This window comes from Schistocerca serialis, chromosome 1 (genome assembly GCF_023864345.2).
Source record: "Schistocerca serialis cubense isolate TAMUIC-IGC-003099 chromosome 1, iqSchSeri2.2, whole genome shotgun sequence".
Lineage (NCBI taxonomy): Eukaryota > Metazoa > Arthropoda > Insecta > Orthoptera > Acrididae > Schistocerca > Schistocerca serialis.
In genome coordinates, this window is record NC_064638.1 from 279,462,770 (window position 1) to 279,481,654 (window position 18,885).

Consider the following 18,885-nt stretch of genomic DNA (forward strand, 5'->3'; position numbering starts at 1 on the left):
GTAACTGCCTTTTCTCTCCCACTCTTCTCAGTACCTCTTCATTTTTTACTCTGTCCATCCAACTTATTCCTTCCATCTTCCGCCATGTCCAGATCTCAAAAGCCTCCAGCCTTTCTCTGTCTTTTTTCCTCATAGTCCATGTTTCAGCGCCATATAGAAGAACACTCCATACAAGACATTTTATGAGTCTCTTTCTGAGTTCCCTGTCCATACCGCTGCAGAAGATTCTCCTTTTCTTATAAAACGCCTCTTTTGCCATTGCTATCCTTGTTTTAATTTCTGTGGTGCACTTCCAGTCGGTGTCTATCCTGCTTCCAAGATACTTAAAATTTTGCACCTGTTCTAGTGTTTCTCCATTCAGCACAATTTTTATTTCCTTATTTCCTCCTATTGCCAACACTTTTGTTTTATTTGTGTTAATTTTCATTCCATATTTTTTTCCGTTAGTTGCAATGGTGTCCACCAAATCCTGTAATTCTTTTTCCCCTGTGGCTAGAAGGACCATGTCATCAGCAAATCTCAAGCACCCTACTCTTCTTCCTCCAATTTCTACTCCTTTGTCATCTAATGAGCATTGGTCAATAATATTTTCCAAGTACAGGTTGAAAAGAGTAGGTGATAAACAGCATCCTTGTCTTACTCCTTTCCCTAGACTGATCCAGTTTGTACTTTCTCCTCTCACTTTAACTGAAACTTTTTGATTAAGGTACAATGAGTTTATAAGTCTTCTGGTTTTCCAGTCCACTCTCTTTTCCCTCATAATAGTCGCCAGCTTGTCCCAAACCACATTGTCAAATGCCTTTTCTAAATCGATGAAGCACATATATAGGTCTCTTCCTTTTTCAATAAACCTTTCTCCCAAGATTCGTAGGAGCCCTATTGCATCTCTGGTGCCCGTATTCCGTCTAAAGCCAAACTGCTCCTCGCCGAGATTCTCCTCTATTACTTTTCCAAGTCTTTTATTAATTATTCTTAACATCACTTTGGCTGCATGTGAAATGAGGCTGATTGTCCTGTGCTCGCTGCATTTCTTGGTTCCTTGTTTTTTCGGCAATGGAATCATTACTGTTGTCAAAAAGTCCTCAGGCCATTCACCACTGTCATATATTTTATTACATAACCTCAATATTTCTCTTATTCCATTGTGGTTCAAGCATTTTAGTATTTCTCCCGGTATTGTGTCTGTACCTACTGCTTTGCCATTTTTCATTGCAGCAATGGCAGACTTTACTTCTTCCATTATGATGGTCGGTCCTTTCTCTTCATCACTTACACTGTTGTGTGATTCAAGTTCCAGAGTTTCTGGTTTGCTATTTGTGTCATATAGCTCTTTTATATATTCTTCCCATCTCTGGAGGACATTGTCACGATCTTTATACACTACCTCTTCGTCTTTACTCAAAATTTCCATAGTAGCACTTCCTGCTCTGTTTTGTTCCCATGTCATAGTCTTTACTCTGTTGTATAGTAAGTCGTATCTTCCTTTCCTGTCCAGTTCTTCAATTTCATCACATTCCTCTTTTATCCATTTTTTCCTAGCCTGCTCTGTTTCTCTTCGCAGTTCGTTATTTAACCTTCGGTATATCTTTCTTGCATCTTCAGTGTTCTTGTTTTTCAATTTTCTTCTCTCCTCCATCTTGGAAATCATTTCTTGTGTGACCCATGGTTTTTTTGACCTTTTCCCTTTTACATATCCTATATTTTGCTGTCCTGCTTTAATGATTCCTTCTTTCAGCATATTCCAGTACTCGTTGGCATTATCAGGTGCTTCTTTGTCTCGTAATGTGTTTAGAAAGTCCCGAGACAGCATTTCTGTAATTTGTTCTTTGTTGGACCTTATCTTCTCTAGATCCCATTTCTTCACCATTGTCGCCTTTTTCAGTTTTTTCATTCTTGTTTCTATTTCTGCCATAAGTAAGTTGTGGTCACTATTAATATCTGCACCTGGTAATGTGTGCACCTTCTTGATTCCATTCCTGTATCTTTCTTCTACCAGTATAAAATCGATTTGGTTTCTATATTTATCCCCTGGTGATTTCCAAGTGTAGAGCCTCCTCTTATGGTTCTTGAACCATGTGTTTGCCACTATCAGCTGCCTTTCCCTGCAGAAGTCAATTAACCATTCACCTCTGTCATTTCTCTTTCCAAGACCATGACTGCCTACTATGTTTCCCTCTTTCCCTTCTCCAACAATGGCGTTCCAGTCTCCCATTACTATTTTGCAGCATTTTTTATTTTCGTCAATTATTCTCTCTATTACATTGTACGTTTCCTCTACAATTTGGTCATCATGTTCTGAAGTTGGCATATACACCTGGACAATCAGTAAATCTTTTTGTGCTCCTTTCAGCCTTACACCAATAACCCGGTCATTTGCATAGTCTACATATTCCACACATTTAGCCAATTCCTTTGTCATAATCATTCCTACTCCATTAATTCCTTTTACTTCTCCTCCTGAGTAGTAGAATACATATTCATCTGACTGCAACTCTCCATGTCCATTCCATCTTACTTCAGCAACTCCTACAAGGTCCATATAATTCTTTTCCATCTCTCTTTTAAGGTTTTCTAGTTTTCCTGCTTGTAGCAGAGTTCTGACATTCCAGGTACCAATTCTCGTTTTGATTTTTTGCCTCCTTTCAAGTTGTCCCCCCCCGGAGATCCGAATGGGGGACTATTTTACCTCCGGACACTGATTTAACATGAGAAGAAGCCATTTTTTGTGCATAAAATGGAGACTGCATTATGCAGGGAAGATAATCTGCGGTGGTATTCCGTTGCCTTCCGCAGTTCTGGAGGCCGCCCCTAACATGTGATACAGACGCCTTTTGCAGCCGCCCGCTCCGGGTCAGACGCTGCATGAGAAGTATAGGTTGGAAAATGAAAGACCCCTAGCCCTCGAAACCTAATAGCGTCAGGGTCGGAAAAGAACAAGAGCTAGCCGAGGGTGGCCAGATAGGAAAGATAAGAGTGAGGAGCCTGGCATAAGTAAGTGGAAGCAATGCCAGGACTCAGCTCGGGGCCCCGTGGTCGCCAGCCACGTATCACTAGGTGTGACTCCCTGAGGTAAGATTTCGATTCACGTACCATTATAAGTGAGGGTAGCCGATTTAGGTGTGGTGGCAGGACGCTCGGTCATCTACCCAACAAACTAACGGGTCCAGTAGGTTGTTCTCTAATGGCATCACCAGGGTAGCTCCAGGCATCATAGGCCTCGGAGAGTTGGCAAAGAGTCAGATGGTTAGAGCTGGCAAGGAGAGGTCCCCAACGGTGTGATGGATGTATTGAAACCATTTGTACGGTGATGTACGGTAAGGTCGCAGGTGCCACATACTGCAGCCATTCACCCTGGTGGGCCCCCGTTTGCGAGTAACTGATGAAAGAGAAATTCGAAGTATTGTGTGACAATAACGTTAAAAAAAGATGCATTGTTCAAAGGGCGTTCAAAAAGTTTTGCACAGTCGTCTCTAATTTTAATTTTTTTATTTTTTGCAGGAGGAGAATGCAATTTTTTGTGAACTTACTTGGAACATTTAGCTATACATTGAGCTTACTCAATGTAGCCTCCATCAGCTGTGACGCATCAGGCCCAACGTTCTTTCCATGATGTAAATGCACTTTGGTAAAATTCTGGGGATTTACTTTTTCACCACCTCTTGACACAGGAAATAAAGTCTTTCTCACTATCAGATGCTTTACCGCGCAGGTGGGCCTTCAGACGACCGAAGAGGTGAAAATCAGACGGTTTCAAGTCAGGACTGTAGGGAGGATGAGGAACAATTTTACAATCCATTTTCCTGATTTTGTTCTGCGTCTAAGGGCTGTATGCCGTTTGGCATTGTCATGGCGTAGTCTGATGAGCTAACCCTGAAGCTGTGGTCTGTGGGTCTTGATGGCACGTCGCAGCTTGTCCAGTGACAAACAATAACGGTCCCGGTTAATTGTGGAGCCAGGTTTCAAAAAGCCAACGGAAATGACACCACACTGATCCCAGAAGAAGGAGGCCATCACCTTTCGGCCTGCTGTTCGTGAAAGTCTTGGTTTCTTCTTCCGAGGGGAACCAGGATGACGCCACTCCATGGGTTGCTCTCACATTCGGACAAAAACAACCATGTTTCATCCTGGGTAATGACGCCGTCAAAACATTGTTTCCATTCTTCAGTAAAGGTCTTCATGAGACTCTCGCACTCATTCTTCCTCATCGTTTTCATTTCTCTTGTCAATAATCTAGGCATCAAACATGCACAGATTTATCTGTATCCTAATGAATGTACCAGTGATACCACACTACCCAATGACAAACGAGTCATTTCAGCAAGCTGTCGTGTCGTCACACTTCTGCCATTTTGGATGATTTGATCAATGGTCTCCTTCTCCACATCTCTGACTGCTGTCGATGGACTACCGCATCGTGAATTGTCCAGTACAGAGAAATCAGCTTCTTTAAACCTCTGCAACCACCGCTGGATACTGATGCGATCCACTGTGTCCTCCCCATAAACAGGGAGCAACTTCCTTAGAATCGATGTGGCAGAGTCATCGCCGGTCTTGAAAAGGAACTCAATCACCGACCGTTGTCGCAACCTGACATCTACTTCACGGTCCATTACGGCTCACCTGTAAATAAAAGAAAATTCTTTTATACACCAACGTATAGCTAAATGTTTCAAGTATGTTCACAAAAAATTTCATTCTCCTCCTGCAAAAAATAAAAAACTTAGAGACGACTGTGAAAATCTTTTGGAACGCCATTTGTATAGCCTGGTTGTTGAAGTAATGCACAAGATAACTACTTCACATTCAAGAGGTTGTCGGCTCGAATCCAGTGAAGTTAGCATTTTTTCTTTAAATTTTAAATCGTTAGTAAAATTACTTTAGGTAACGGCGTTGCCGCAGTGGCTACACCGGTTCCCGTGAGATCACTGAAGTTAAGCGCTGTCGGGCGTGGTCGGCACTTGGATGGGTGGCCATCCAGGCCGCCATGCGCTGTTGCCATTTTTCGGGGAGCACTCAGCCTCGAGATGCCAATTGAGGAGCTTAAAATATTTGTTCGTGTGTTTTAAATAAATTTTATGTAATAATTTCTTTCGTTTTATCATCCTGTTTTTCGTCTACATTATTGCGTTCATTATATCTATTTCTCATTCAGTTTGAATTTCACTTTTCTTAGAAACCCGCCTTTCATTTAAATTTTTATATGCATATTTTGTCCATAGCGCAGTAGGTATTCAGGTTATGTTTGGAATATTTTTATGACGATTACGATGCAAAAAAATCTGCATACCTGGTAACAAAATTACATTTTTCACACCATTGTAAGTTCACACTTTTGTATTTTTTTTACAAAAATTCTTCTATAAATGAAAATACTGAATATTCCTTTCTCAAAAACTTTCTCCTTGTGTAACATTTTCCTTAGTTATTGTATTCAACTGCTGATCAGTAATGACTGTTGGCTGACCCTGTGTTGCACTTGTCAACAGTGTCATGGTACAAAACTTCAACCTAATACTGAATTTTTAAATAATAAAAACTAATCTAATTAAATGCCGAAAGTAACTAATTGTGTACTCCGTGAAATCTATTTAACTAACGGATACTAGAATACGCGGTAGGGGTCACGCTAGCTAAGCGTCATAACTAAGAGCCTATGACGTAACCATGAACCCCGTCGCCACGTCGCATTGCACCGAAGTTTCAAGGCACACGGCGCAAACATGTTTAACTCATGCGGAAGTATGAATGTAGTCGAGAATTTCTGTGTTTTAGTGTATATTAATGTAAGCTTTAGGCATTTATTATTTTCTGTAGTCGGTGAAATTCTGGTGTAAAGCCTCCGAAGGACGGCAAACTGTTTCACCGTCTCGGAGAGCACTGCTTCTGTTTTTCTTCTGGGGTAAGAGGGTCCTACAGCCTTAGACTACATACACCTAGAGTACAATGAAGGCTTGAGTAACAATAGTACACACTTCGTATTAAATTTCATGCAAGACGACAATGTAAATACCGAACACAGACCTCCTGAATAAACTGCGTTGATGAATCGAAAAAGTTAAGTAAGTTGTGTCGGTTGAAAAATCGTTATGCTACTCCACGGTCGATACAAATTTCTGTTCGAAGTAAAATCGGCTGCGTCATTACCTGCTAATGGCATGTGGACGTGACCTAGATCTTGTCGAACGGTTCCTAGTGTTATAAATCGCATTCTGAAACAGAACCTTGGCACACTTTAACTTCTTTTTGGACCTTTGTTGTCGTGACACATTTTTAAAAATCTTCCCTCTCGATATGTTCCCTGTTTCATGACTTAATATTAAAGCAGTTTTCTACCATGCCTTTTTTTGTTGACCGTAGTTGCCAGTTTTTTGCCTTCAAAAATATCCTTATACTGGCCCAAGAAATCTTCCGAGAGTAACTTCCTTTTTAACCTGTTTGGAAGTTTGAGGAACACGGTTTCTTCTGCTAATATTCACAACACGATGCCATCAATAATAAATACTGAGTATCTAGGATCTGCGATTAATATATGCCATCGAAACACGATAACTCGATCGCTAAGTAATTTAGCAACGTTGACAAACATGTTTCATGCTGAATTAGATCAACAATGAACTTTGCTAATCAGACCCGAGGTTAATGTTAAGTGTTACAAAACAGTGAATTCTTGAGTTGGCTCATTTTCTGAGCTAATGTCAAATTGATATCCATTTAGCGAAGCTCTTACAATTTGCCCTAAATGTCCTTCGTCACTGCATCAGACTCGTTGGAGTTTCATGCCTCAGCGGAGAACACATCATGTTTTTAGTATCTTAGTAAGCTCCACAACGGCGGCTGCATTGCCTAACTCTGCAACTTGGCTGTTCTTTGACGTGTTTGTCGAATGCTTGTCCCAGGGTGATGATGACGGAGGCGTACGGATCGCTGGACCAGGTGCTGGGTTACTACGGCAACGCCACCAACCCTGGCGCGCATTTCTCCTTCAACTTCCTGCTCATCACCGACCTCAACGGTGACTCCAGCGCAGAGGACTTCGTCCGCATCGTCGGCGACTGGATCAACGTCGTCAATGAAAACGGAGTTTGGTCCAACTGGGTGGTGAGTTGCTTTACTTTAACGCCGTCTCTCAAATCTGAGTTGTCATCTTCACTCCGGAGACTGGCTTTACGTAACTATCCATTCTAGTCCATTCTGCGCAAGCCTCTTAGTGTTCAAATAACTTCTACAATCAACACTTATGTGAACTTGATCACTGTAGTCCAGCCTATGTCTCCCTTTGCCCGGGTTCCCGGGTTCGATTCCCGGCGGGATCAGGGATTTTCTCTGCCTCGTGATGACTGGGTGTTGTGTGCTCTCCTTAGATTAGTTATGTTTAAGTAGTTCTAAGTTCTAGTGGACTGATGACCGTAGATGTTAAGTCCCATAGTGCTCAGAGCCATTTGAACCATTTTTTGAGGTCTCCCTTTACAGTTTTACCCCCCCCCCCCCCCTCCACACTGGTCTCCATTTGAAAACCGACAATTCATCGATGCCTGAAGGAGTGTGCTATCAACTGATCATCAAATTGTATCATAAATTTCTTTTCTCCCCAAATCGGTTCAGTACCTCTCCATTAGATCCACTCAGCTGATCTTTACCGTTCGCATGCAGCACCACATTTAAAAAATCTTCTGTTTTCTTGTCTCAACTGTGCTTATCAATCAAGTTTCACAAGGCTATACTTCAGATAAATAGTTTCAAAACCATATTTTCTAAACAAGGTTGCACAACTCCAAAATGGCTCTGAGCGCTATGGGACTTAACATCTGAGGTCATCAGTCCCCTAGAACGTAGAACTACTTTAACCTAACTAAGCTAAGGACAAAAAATGGTTCAAATGGCTCTGAGCACTATGGGACTCAACTGCTGAGGTCATTAGTCCCATAGAACTTAGAACTAGTTAAACCTAACTAACCTAAGGACATCACAAACATCCATGCCCGAGGCAGGAGTCGAACCTGCGACCGTAGCTGTCTTGCGGTTCCAGACTGCAGCGCCTTTAACCGCAGTCTGGAACCGGAAGACAGCTACGGTCGCAGGTTCGAATCCTGCCTCGGGCATGGATGTGTGTGATGTCCTTAGGTTAGTTAGGTTTAACTAGTTCTAAGTTCTAGGGGACTGATGACCTAAGATGTTAAGTCCCATAGTGGTCAGAGCCATTTGAACCATTTTTGAAGTGCCTAGAACCGCTCGGCCAACCCGGTCGGCTTGCACAGCTCCAACGTATTTACAAACCGACGTAGAAGGCACACAGAAACCTGTTGTATATTTATTTACAGGCAAACAGATTCGGTCAAGCGACTACCTTTAAGTCACAGACCTTCTAAATTTATATTCTATGTTAACAAATGTTTCTCATATATGAATGCTTAGGAACATGCACAGCTCAATTATACAATCGATTCTCCCCGATGGGCAGTGAATCTACAACCTTCCAGTGCGGACCGACATTTACGTTCGGCCTCCAGTGTGAGTCTAAAATTAGCGTACATGGAGAACTTGGAGGGAAACTACGGATACGTGGCGCTAGATGGAAGTGAGAGTCGGCTAGGGAGAATTTTAAAATAGTCCGGGTGGGGCAGTGGTTAACGCAATTGCCTAGTAAAGAGGAGATACTGGTTTCAAGTCCCAGTCTGGCACACATTTTCACTTGTCGTATGAAGTCCCGATGCACCGGTATCATTCGTTCCTTTCCTTAGTTCCTTTCCCTCTCCACCTTCAGTTTACATACAATGTGTCTGTTTCAGACTCCAGTCTGAAAGTTTCACCCTCTACTTCTGCCACTGACAGTTATTTTGCTGTCCGAATAACAAAACTCATCTGCTACTTTAAGTGTCTTATTTGCTAAGCTAATTCTGTCGGCATTGATTTAAATCGATTACATTATACTACCCCTGTTGTCCTTTTGTTGATTTCGTCTCACAACGTATCTTCAAAAAAGTCTTTCTGTTCCGCAAGTCTTCCAAGTCCTTTGCCGTTTGCCTTTTGAAACTCAAACCCAACCAAATAGTGCACGCATCTAGACCAATGTGAGTGCAACATTATACTGATAGAGGGGCTCGTACTGACTCGATCTTAATCACTGAAATAATATCACACAGCATCTCCTTCCGTTCTTGATGCTTCACTTTTTTTGTCAGGTAGTGCGGCGAAGAGAGTGTATCTCGGTACGGCAGAATTAGCGGAAGAGCTAACTCCTTCAAGAAAATCCGCCTTGCTCCTGACTTTGAGCAAGCGACAGTGTGGTCGTGTCTGTTCATCCAAAGTACACAGCTGCTGATTTCATATTCGAGGAGCAAACAATCTCTGGCCCTAACACCTCCTCCCTCTCTCCCTCCCCCTCCCCCCCCCCCCCCCCCGTGGAAAAAAGTGAACAAAATTCTGATTACAAGCATGCATTTAGGGGACCTGGTTTCTGAGTTCTTTGGTAAATTACCACCAAAGACACGTACGCGTAGTGGAAACTTCAATATCAACATCTCAGTTCTACCAGAAAACTAGAAAATATCATATCAAAGCTATACCAACAAAAGATGCTGACACCACCCTTCAGGAAATACGCTTCACAGACGATAATCCTACTGAGTAACGTAACTACCGTGTCTCAAAAATCAAAGCAGACAAACGAATCGGGAGGGATACCACTCCATTTTTGTGTACTGGGTATGGCTTTTGTCGTAAACATTAATGCAGTCGATTCAATCAAAGTAGTTACACCCATAAATAACAGGATCATGACAATGCGTGTGAAGTGTTCGAATAAGATGTACAGGTTGATTGATGCACATGCTCCCATAAACATTGATAACCGAATAGAACCTGAAGAGATTGAACAGCTTTGGACTAAACTGGAGGAGGTCATGTCAAAAATTCCAGGCGAAGATATAAAACTTCTATTAGGGGATGTCAACACACAGCCAGGGTGAGAAAAAAAAAAAAAAAACAAGAAAACCGTTGGCAATTTCCCAGAACATAAATTCCCCAGCAAGGATGGAACTATACTAACTTCGTTGTATCAACTACCCAGTTTGGAAATGGAAAACATCCCCGAAGGTAAAAGACTTGGAGTTCACTCATACAATTGCTTGGTAAATATCAAGTCGATCTTCGTAGCCATCACATACCATTCTTAGAAAGAAGTACACTATGTACAACCCAACAGAGGAGTCAATGTCGACTCGGATCACTGTCTTGTGTGCAGAAAAGTTTTGTTTGCTCAAAGATGAACATACTGCTAGAGCAGGGTTTCTCAGAATGTAAGAATAGAATATGTGTTCAAATGGTTCTGAGCACTATGGGACTTAACATCTATGGTCATCAGTCCCCTAGAACTTAGAACTACTTAAACCTAACTAACCTAAGGACAGCACACAACACCCAGCTATCACGAGGCAGAGAAAATCCCTGACCCCGCCGGGGATCGAACCCGGGAACCCGGGCGTGGGAAGCGAGAACGCTACCGCACGACCACGAGATGCGGGCCGAGAATATGTGTTCCGTGAGAAACGGAAACGGTGTTTTCTTTTTCGATACTTTGTCGATACTAATTACTTTATTAATTTAATTATGGTATACATGCTTTCGCTATATTTTAAAATTGAAGTAATCATTGCAACAACCATTTTTTCTGTTTTTTAAAATTTTATTAGCCTTCAAAGTAAACCAGGTCTTCCATCAAAGCACCAGGATGCCCAAAGTGTTCCGTCTGAGGAAAAGCTTGGGAGCCCATGCGCTAGAGACCACAGAGTGAGAAACTTGACACAAACAGGGTCCAGGGAACTAATACAGAAGAGAAACGAAAGAAAGAAAAGGCAGTCTCTTTTGAACAATTTCAAACCTAGATCACACAGCAAACCAAAATCCTAAAACACGAAAAACACGAAACAATCTTGGTAGGATTCAGCAATAGAGGACAGCCTTCCATAAATATAAAATTAAGAAATCACCAGAGACTAAACAGCACTTTTTCAACATCGGAAAGCTGATAACAAAACTGATAACACAAGCGAAAAAGAGAGACAAGAAGGAAAAACTGGTTTCTATTGGAAATGCGTGAGGCACAAGATATTCTCACCTTGTTTATTTCAAAGAATAAATGGTTAAATTGGCTCTGAGCACTATGGGACTTAACTTCTGAGGTGATCAGTCCCCTAGACTTAGAACTACTTAAACCTAACTAACCTAAGGACATCACACACATCCATGCCCGAGGCAGGATTCGAACCTGCGACCGTAGCGGTCTCGCGGTTCCAGGCTGTAGCGCCTAGAACCGCTCTGCCACTCCGGCCACCTTCAAAGAAGACAAGCAGAGCTTCAATATAAGATCGAAGAGTACCAAGCAGGCATTCGACCATGGCGTTCTTGCCCAGAATAGACGATCAAACTAAAAATAACACAGAAACCATAAGATAACCCGAAGTAGACCAGTCACCTCCACTTTCGTCGACTTCAGAAAGGCATATCAGTCAGGTGATGGACAGTTTCTTTTTTAAATCCAAGAGACGAAGGGACTAGACCCAAAAACACTAAGCCTCATCAAGTAAACTCTGACGGACGTAATGTTCACAGCAAAAATGAAGGAAATATCAGAACCCTTTGGAGTTACAACCGGTGTTCGTCCAGCTAACGAACGGCCGCCACTGCCCTTCAATCTCATTCTTTTATTAATGTGTTAGGGAATGAGAAAAAATAAAAGATAAACAAAAATTAAACCTCTGGACCCCTACTCAATTTGAACGAACAAAAGATGTCGTTGAGGTCTCTTGCCTAGATTTCGCAGTCTCTCTAGAGATACTAATGGACAGTGAAATCACAACAATCAAACAGATGCAAGTCCTTAAGCAATACGCTAAAAAGTCTTGCCACGATATCTCTTTTGAGCAAAATTGTTTGATTTACACTAAATTTAACATTCAGAAATTAAACGAGAAGTATGCTAAATTAAAAAGGGCCAGGTACCTCAAGTAGATCGGTGAGATTGTGGGCCAACGGGGCTGTAAATTGAAGCACGGAAAGTTCCATTACAGAAACTGAAGACAGCGTACGGGAGAATGTGTAGCATCTACAACAAAAAGATCATTTCTATCCACAAATGTCAGAAACTGCAACGCGCCCAAGTGAAACATTAATTCTCAATAGAAGAAAGAGATCTGAGAAACGTCCTGAAGGAAGAAAAATTTATCAAACTTGCTACAAGACATTCGAAGACGAAGATTACAATTTTATAGACATGTCAATAGACTCCCAACAAACAGGTTTACGCACAAGCCTCTGACGTTTATAGGAAAATCAAATAAAGTACCACTGTTCCACAACGGTAATAAACGAGAAATCCAAAGTAGAAGCAGAGGAAATAGTAAACAGGAATCTGTTCAGCCAGAAGGTAAAAATATGTTGGGTACTGCAGATATCGAGATAAAAAATATATGTATTTTTAACGAGGCTCTGGGCACTGTTCATATAAAAATTCTGTCGAGTTGCTAATCATAGTCGTATTGCTTTTCGCCTTCAATAATGGTGTCTAGGAACACATCAGCCGTTATCGTGTTCCTACTGAGAACTATGATATTTTTATCCAAGAATAGCAGGCCTGTATAAGACATGTTCCGTAACATATCTCTTTTATAGACGTAACATGAATTTATGGAGTAAAAATGTAACATGTTGCTTTTTCGGTCGCCTCAGGAGCGTACCGCCAGATACTATACGCCATTCTCCATGAGAACTAGCACGGTTAAGTCAAACGGTACCTGACATTTGCTCCACTTTGGAGGGACATTGTCGACTGAAGTAATTTTCGTGATGGCGCACATTTCAAGTGAAAGCTAAAAGTGGACGAAAATCATCATATACAATGTATTTCGATGTATAAGTAAACCAAGGGTGCACTTAGCCAATTCGTGTAATTTACCGGGTGTGGAAGTATGGAACTGGAATTTCCTTATAGACGGTGCTAGCCGTCAATGTACGAGCCTGAGACCGCGTCTGTTGCGCCATTTGCTTACTGAAACATCCGACGATGAATGTCAACACACAGTAACACAAGTTCTGTATATCGGTATCTGTTTCAAACCCTTAATCATGTCGAGTTTTGTGATTACGAACTACGATTTGCGAACAGCATTGGTTTTCTGTTATCATTTGAAGAAAACTGCTGCAGAATCGCATCGAATGTTTGTTAGAGTTTTCGGCAAACATGTTCTTAGGAAAACACAGTGTTTCGAGCGGTTCAAAAAATTCAAAAACGATGATTTTGAGTTGAAAAACGACGAGCGCGGGAAACCACCGAAAAAGTTCGCAGACAACGAATTGCAGCCCTGAACTGATGAAGATGTTACTGAGACTCAACAGGAACTCCCTAACAATTGAATGTGACGCAGAAAGTCGTTTCTCTTCGGTTGAAAGCTATGGGAAAGGTGCAGAAAGTCGAAAAATGGGCTTCGCATGAACTGAATAAAAGACAGCAAGCAAATCGAAAGATCACTTGTGAAATGCTGTTCGCCATATGCAAAAGAAACTCGTTTGTCCATCGAATAGTGACAGGTGATGAAAAATGGATATACAGGGTGATTATAACTAACGTTAAACTTTCAAACCGCAGTAAAAATAACACCACTGGTCAGAATGACATGAAATTGCAACGGAATATTATCAGAAAAGGGGGAAAACGTATGGCAGAAGAAAAATAAATAGTTACAAAATATAGCAATAGATGCCTCTGTGTGCATCATAATTTAATAGTGGTCGACTACAAATGACAAATGAATCGTACAACAATGCCTAAGGTGTACGTTTGACGATAAACAAACTATACTACTCTGTGTGCGTGGATGTACAGATATGAGACTGTCAGTTAAGTAAGCCCATCCATCACGGCAAGATCATGTATCACATCGGACGGGAAAAATCGGTTTTTAACTGTCCTGAGGCCAAAAAACTGCATAAAAAGCATGAATTGCAATCAAATCGGATTATTAATTTCCGTGTAACTGGTGCAAAACATGTTCAATATGATGTCCACCGTTTTCTGCAACCAGTTGAAATCGAGAAACAGGATGTTCCACAACTAATCGAAGTGTGTCCGAGGTCATGTTCGGAATGTGTTGCGCAATGCGTGCCTTCAGTGCAGCTAAGTTTGCAATAGGAACACTGAACACAACGTCTTTCAGATAGCCCCACAGCCAGAAGACACACGGATTAATATCAGGTGTTCGGGATGGCCAGGCTGAAGGGAAATGGCGGCTGATAATAGTGGAGCTTGAGCAGCTGCTTAACTGGATTTGCAATTTGCGGAGGTGCGCCATCTTGCATAAAAATGATGCCATCCACACATCCACGCTGTTTGAGAGCTGGAATGACGTGGTTGCGCAAAAGACACTCATAGCGCTTACCAGTGACGGTACAGGTAACAGGAGTGGAAGCACCTGTGTCTTAGAAAAAATGTGGCCCTACGCTAAATGATGTCGTAAACCGTACCACACAGTGACCTTTTCATGATGAAGTGGCACTGGTTGACTTGCGCGTGGATTTTCCGTTCGACAATTCTGTGTATTGACAGATCCTACAGATGAAAATGGGGTTCGTTAGTCCACTAAATCTTCCACGGTCAGTCACTGTCCACGTCCATGAGAGGAAGAAATTCTCTCTTGCTGGCAGGTTAACAGGAAGCAACTCGCGCATATGGGTAATATTGAATGGATAGCAAAGAAGGATGTTCGGTAGGATATTACGCACCGTGCGCCCGGTATGTCCATTGTTCGCGCAATTCTTCGTGCACTACACGTTCGCACACCACCATTCGTCTCCTGCTGCATTGCTGTGGGCTACTGCTTCCATTGATGTCGAATCAATTCGTTTCCATCCTCTACCAGGTTGCACACCAAAAGAACCCGTCTTTTCGAATTTCCGAATCATTTTCTCCAGACCCGCAGCAGTCATCGGACCAACGCCTGTTTTCAAACCCTTCAGTGTCCGGAACTCCTGCAGAGCGACGTGAGCACAGTCATCATTGTTGTAACACAGCTTTACAAGCAGAGTGCGATCCTGCATTGAGACAGCCATAGCGAACGTCGAACCGCGGAAAGAGGAAAAGCCGCGTCCCCGGCGTGTTTATACCAACTTCAGTGGGTCGTGCGCGTGACAGATGTTTTCATTTACGTATTGTAACCCATACAGTGCCATCTATTGATCAATATTCACATATTTTTTCTTCTGCCAGGCGTTTTACCACTTCTGTGACAATGTTTCGTTGCAATTTGACGTCATTCTGACCAGTGGTGTTATTGCTACAGCGTTTTGAAAGTTTAACTATAATTATAATCGCCCTGTATTTTAAGGATCCTAAGCCCCATAAATCTTGGGTGAATCCAGGCAAACCATCGACATCCACTCGAAGACCAAATCGCTTCGGAAAGAAAACAGTGCTCTGTGTTTGGTGTGATGAGAAGGGTGATGAGCTGAAAACCTGGGATATCCGTTGACACCGATCGCTACCAACAGCAAATGATCGATTTAAATCGAATATTACGTGAAAAACGACCGGTATATGGAAAAAAGCAACACAAAATCTTTCGGACATGTCCGAAAGAACACACACCATATTCATATAAGTACCAAGTCATATTGCCGGCCGAAGTGGCCGTGCGGTTAAAGGCGCTGCAATCTGGAACCGCAAGACCGCTACGGTCGCAGGTTCGAATCCTGCCTCGGGCATGGATGTTTGTGATGTCCTTAGGTTAGCTAGGTTTAACTAGTTCTAAGTTCTAGGGGACTAATGACCTCAGCAGTTGAGTCCCATAGTGCTCAGAGCCAAGCCAACAAAGTCATATTGTTCCATGATACCGCTCTATGACACATAGCAAAACTGGTCAGGGAAACGATCGAGGTGTTCAGTTGAGAAATACTAGGGTATGCGGCTTATTCTCCAGACCTGTCTCCATCCGATTATCATCTATTTGTGTCACTGGGACATGCTCTCGCTGAACAACGCTTCAATTCGTATGAAAATGTACGAAAATGGCTCGGGCTTAAAAAGAAGAACTGTATTTTTGGCGTGGCATTCATAGCCTGCCGGAGAAGTGGGAGAAATCTATAAATAGCAATGGAGATAATTTTGAATAAAATATTGTTTGTCAGTTTCAAACAACAGACGGATAGTTATTGAAACCAAATTCCGGTTTCCTACTTCTACGCCTGGTAGAATCGAAATAAAAGTCTCTCTCAGAAATTGCCATTGTTTCAAATGAAAAAGGTCGTAGAAAAGATGCAACGATAGCAATCTGTAGCGAGAAGGCTATCGGTAACGAAGAATTATATGAAGCAAAATCCTTCAGTCTACCAGCGAAAGTAACAATGACCCGAATTAGTTAGCATCAGCCTGTGATGAAGAACCAAGCTACATTAGGTCGAGCTACCACGTAATTCCAGCTTTTCCTCAATGTGACATTCATTTCAACAGAGAGCCCTTGATGTGACGTGTTTTTCGACGACGCATTCCGTTGACGCCTGGTGAGAAGAGTATCGTTTATATCACGTAGGAGATTGCTTTCTGGGATGCAGCGTGACCCTGATGTGCAGACATTAATGAGAAGCTGTCTTCTTAATAGGGGCAATACCTAATCGTCCGCTAAAGTGTCTTCTTTGATAGCACGCTCGCGCCATCTCTCATCTCAAATAGCGTCGTACCCTCGCGCGAGAAGAGCTGTCGCTGGAGAGCTTCTGCCCAGGCAGGCGCCAGCAGAAACGATTTCCCGCAGTTTCCAACCCACTAAGAGGAGGTATCAAACTTGAAAGGCCTTGTCCTACCTCTAGGAGGACGTTGCAACAATCACATGTCGGTTATTCCAGGATTATGAGTCATTAACACGCCAGAGATCAACAATAAAAGTCCTTGTTAACTCGAACTCTCAACCCCGCCCTGATTAGAAATGGGCTAAGTATACGTGCCGTTATAATAGGAAAGATAAAATGTACGATAATATATTTATGGTGGGAGGTAAATCATCATTCTAGCAACTTAGGATTGTCCATTCACAAAACATATCGATAATCAAAGTTGTGTGTTGCCTACAAAGCACATTCAAAATTTTTGTTATTACCCAGAGCGATCAACAAGGCAACAAAATAGATACTTTGAATAAACTGCTGCGCGAAAGTAATAAAAGAAAGAAGAAATTAAACGAAGAAAAAATGAAATGCTGACTGCCGCAGCATCGAACAGTCGCAATAGATCGCGAACATTTTTAAACCTCACGTACTGAAGGAAGGTTAAATTCCTTTCGCAAGTGTGATCATTAGAATCGGAGATCACGTTCGAATTACGAAAGGATGTAGAAAGAAATCGTTGGTATTCTGTTCACAGGAACCAGCCTATATAAATTTACGGAAGTCACAGAAAACTTAAATCTGGAAGGCCACCTGAGAATTTGAACCGCCATCCTCCACAGTGTGAGTCCAGTGTGCTGATCACGGCGCCACCTTGCTCTGTGAACCTGTCGCTCTCAAAATAGCATTCCAATCAATAGTCTAGTGAGGTACAGCTTAAAGCACGATGTAAAAAGAATACAAGTTCGAAAAATGGAGGTACACTGCGCGTCCTGTGATGCAAAGTATAGTGGACACACGGAAATAATATTTCTATCAGGTAAACGGAACATGAAGGTCCACTCAGGCGAAGTATCTATGACAAATCAGTTGTTACGAACGGCGTGCACGAAACAAGCCATCCTATTAAGAAAATAGAAAATGATTTAGGAATCATGCACATAGAAAAGAAATCACGATATCTGGATTTGCTATAAGAATGGAGATTGCAATTCCTGAAAAAGAAACGTGATAATATTCTTAATGCACAAGTGAAACCCGAAACGATATTTCTCACCGGCTTTTTGGAATTATTTTAAGGCAGGTGCATGCTTATAAATTTGACAAACGGGTGGAGACTGACGATCGTAGTCGACGAAAAGCAAGTAGCATCTTTGGAAACGCGTAAGTTTTCCTTCCCTTGTTATGAACACTCAGCTCACAAAAATTTATTAGAATTCAAATGGCGAGGATGAGAAGGGTACTGAAATGAAATTTTGCTCTTTTCAGACTTCCAGAATCCAACGCGCACATTCCCAGAATTATCATACAGATCAGATTCCAAGAAAACAAACATGACACAAAACACAGGGTGACCTGATGTCGATGGCTGGAGAAGTTATTAAAGGGGGAACGGGGGTGGAGGGGGCCAAGCAAAACGATGCTTTCCTCAGGGTAATAGCAACAACGCTTTCTGACTACATGTGAAGTACTGACCGAGATTATGAACCGATAGCTGAACGTCAATACGACTTAGGTTGGTCGAAACGCAGGGATGTAGGTCAGATAGACTCGCTGCAGTGAAGACTGAGTCCTCACAGACAGATTTCTCACCACTGAAATTCCCAACGGGCGACGTGGAGACTGGCTGTATGTGTATAGCTGCAAAGGCTGCTACCGGCGTACCCTCGCTTCGAGATGTGCAGTGAATCATGGCTGATGCCACGAAGGAACCAAGGCTATCCTTTATGTCGGCTCTCTGCCAATTTTCCAAACGTACAACGTACCTAAGCCGAACTACGCGGACTATCCTCTACGGTGGACATCCACTGAGTACCTCGGAAAGCTCCTCTCTCCCCGACACCAAACCCTCGTGCAGTCTCCAAAAATTGTCCTTCCAGTGGCAAAGCTGCCCGCGCAAACCGCGTCAATGGCGTACTTATAACACCGCTCTAGAACTCCCACCTAGACGTGGCAATGAGAAGTTTTGCCGCCAGAATCTATGCTAACCTCCTCTAAACTTGGCGCCAGAGAAATGCGCGTGCA

General features: G+C 42.4%; 1 protein-coding gene across 1 annotated transcript in view; it reads left to right on the plus strand.

The window, feature by feature from the left end:
• Positions 1-18,885, plus strand: part of LOC126465925 (uncharacterized) — a 405,052-nt gene that overhangs the window by 228,043 nt on the left and 158,124 nt on the right. Inside the window, exon 16 of the mRNA XM_050096347.1 lies at positions 6,897-7,098. Within this exon, the coding sequence (XP_049952304.1) occupies positions 6,897-7,098 (202 nt within the window). The remainder of the gene's footprint in view (positions 1-6,896; positions 7,099-18,885) is intronic.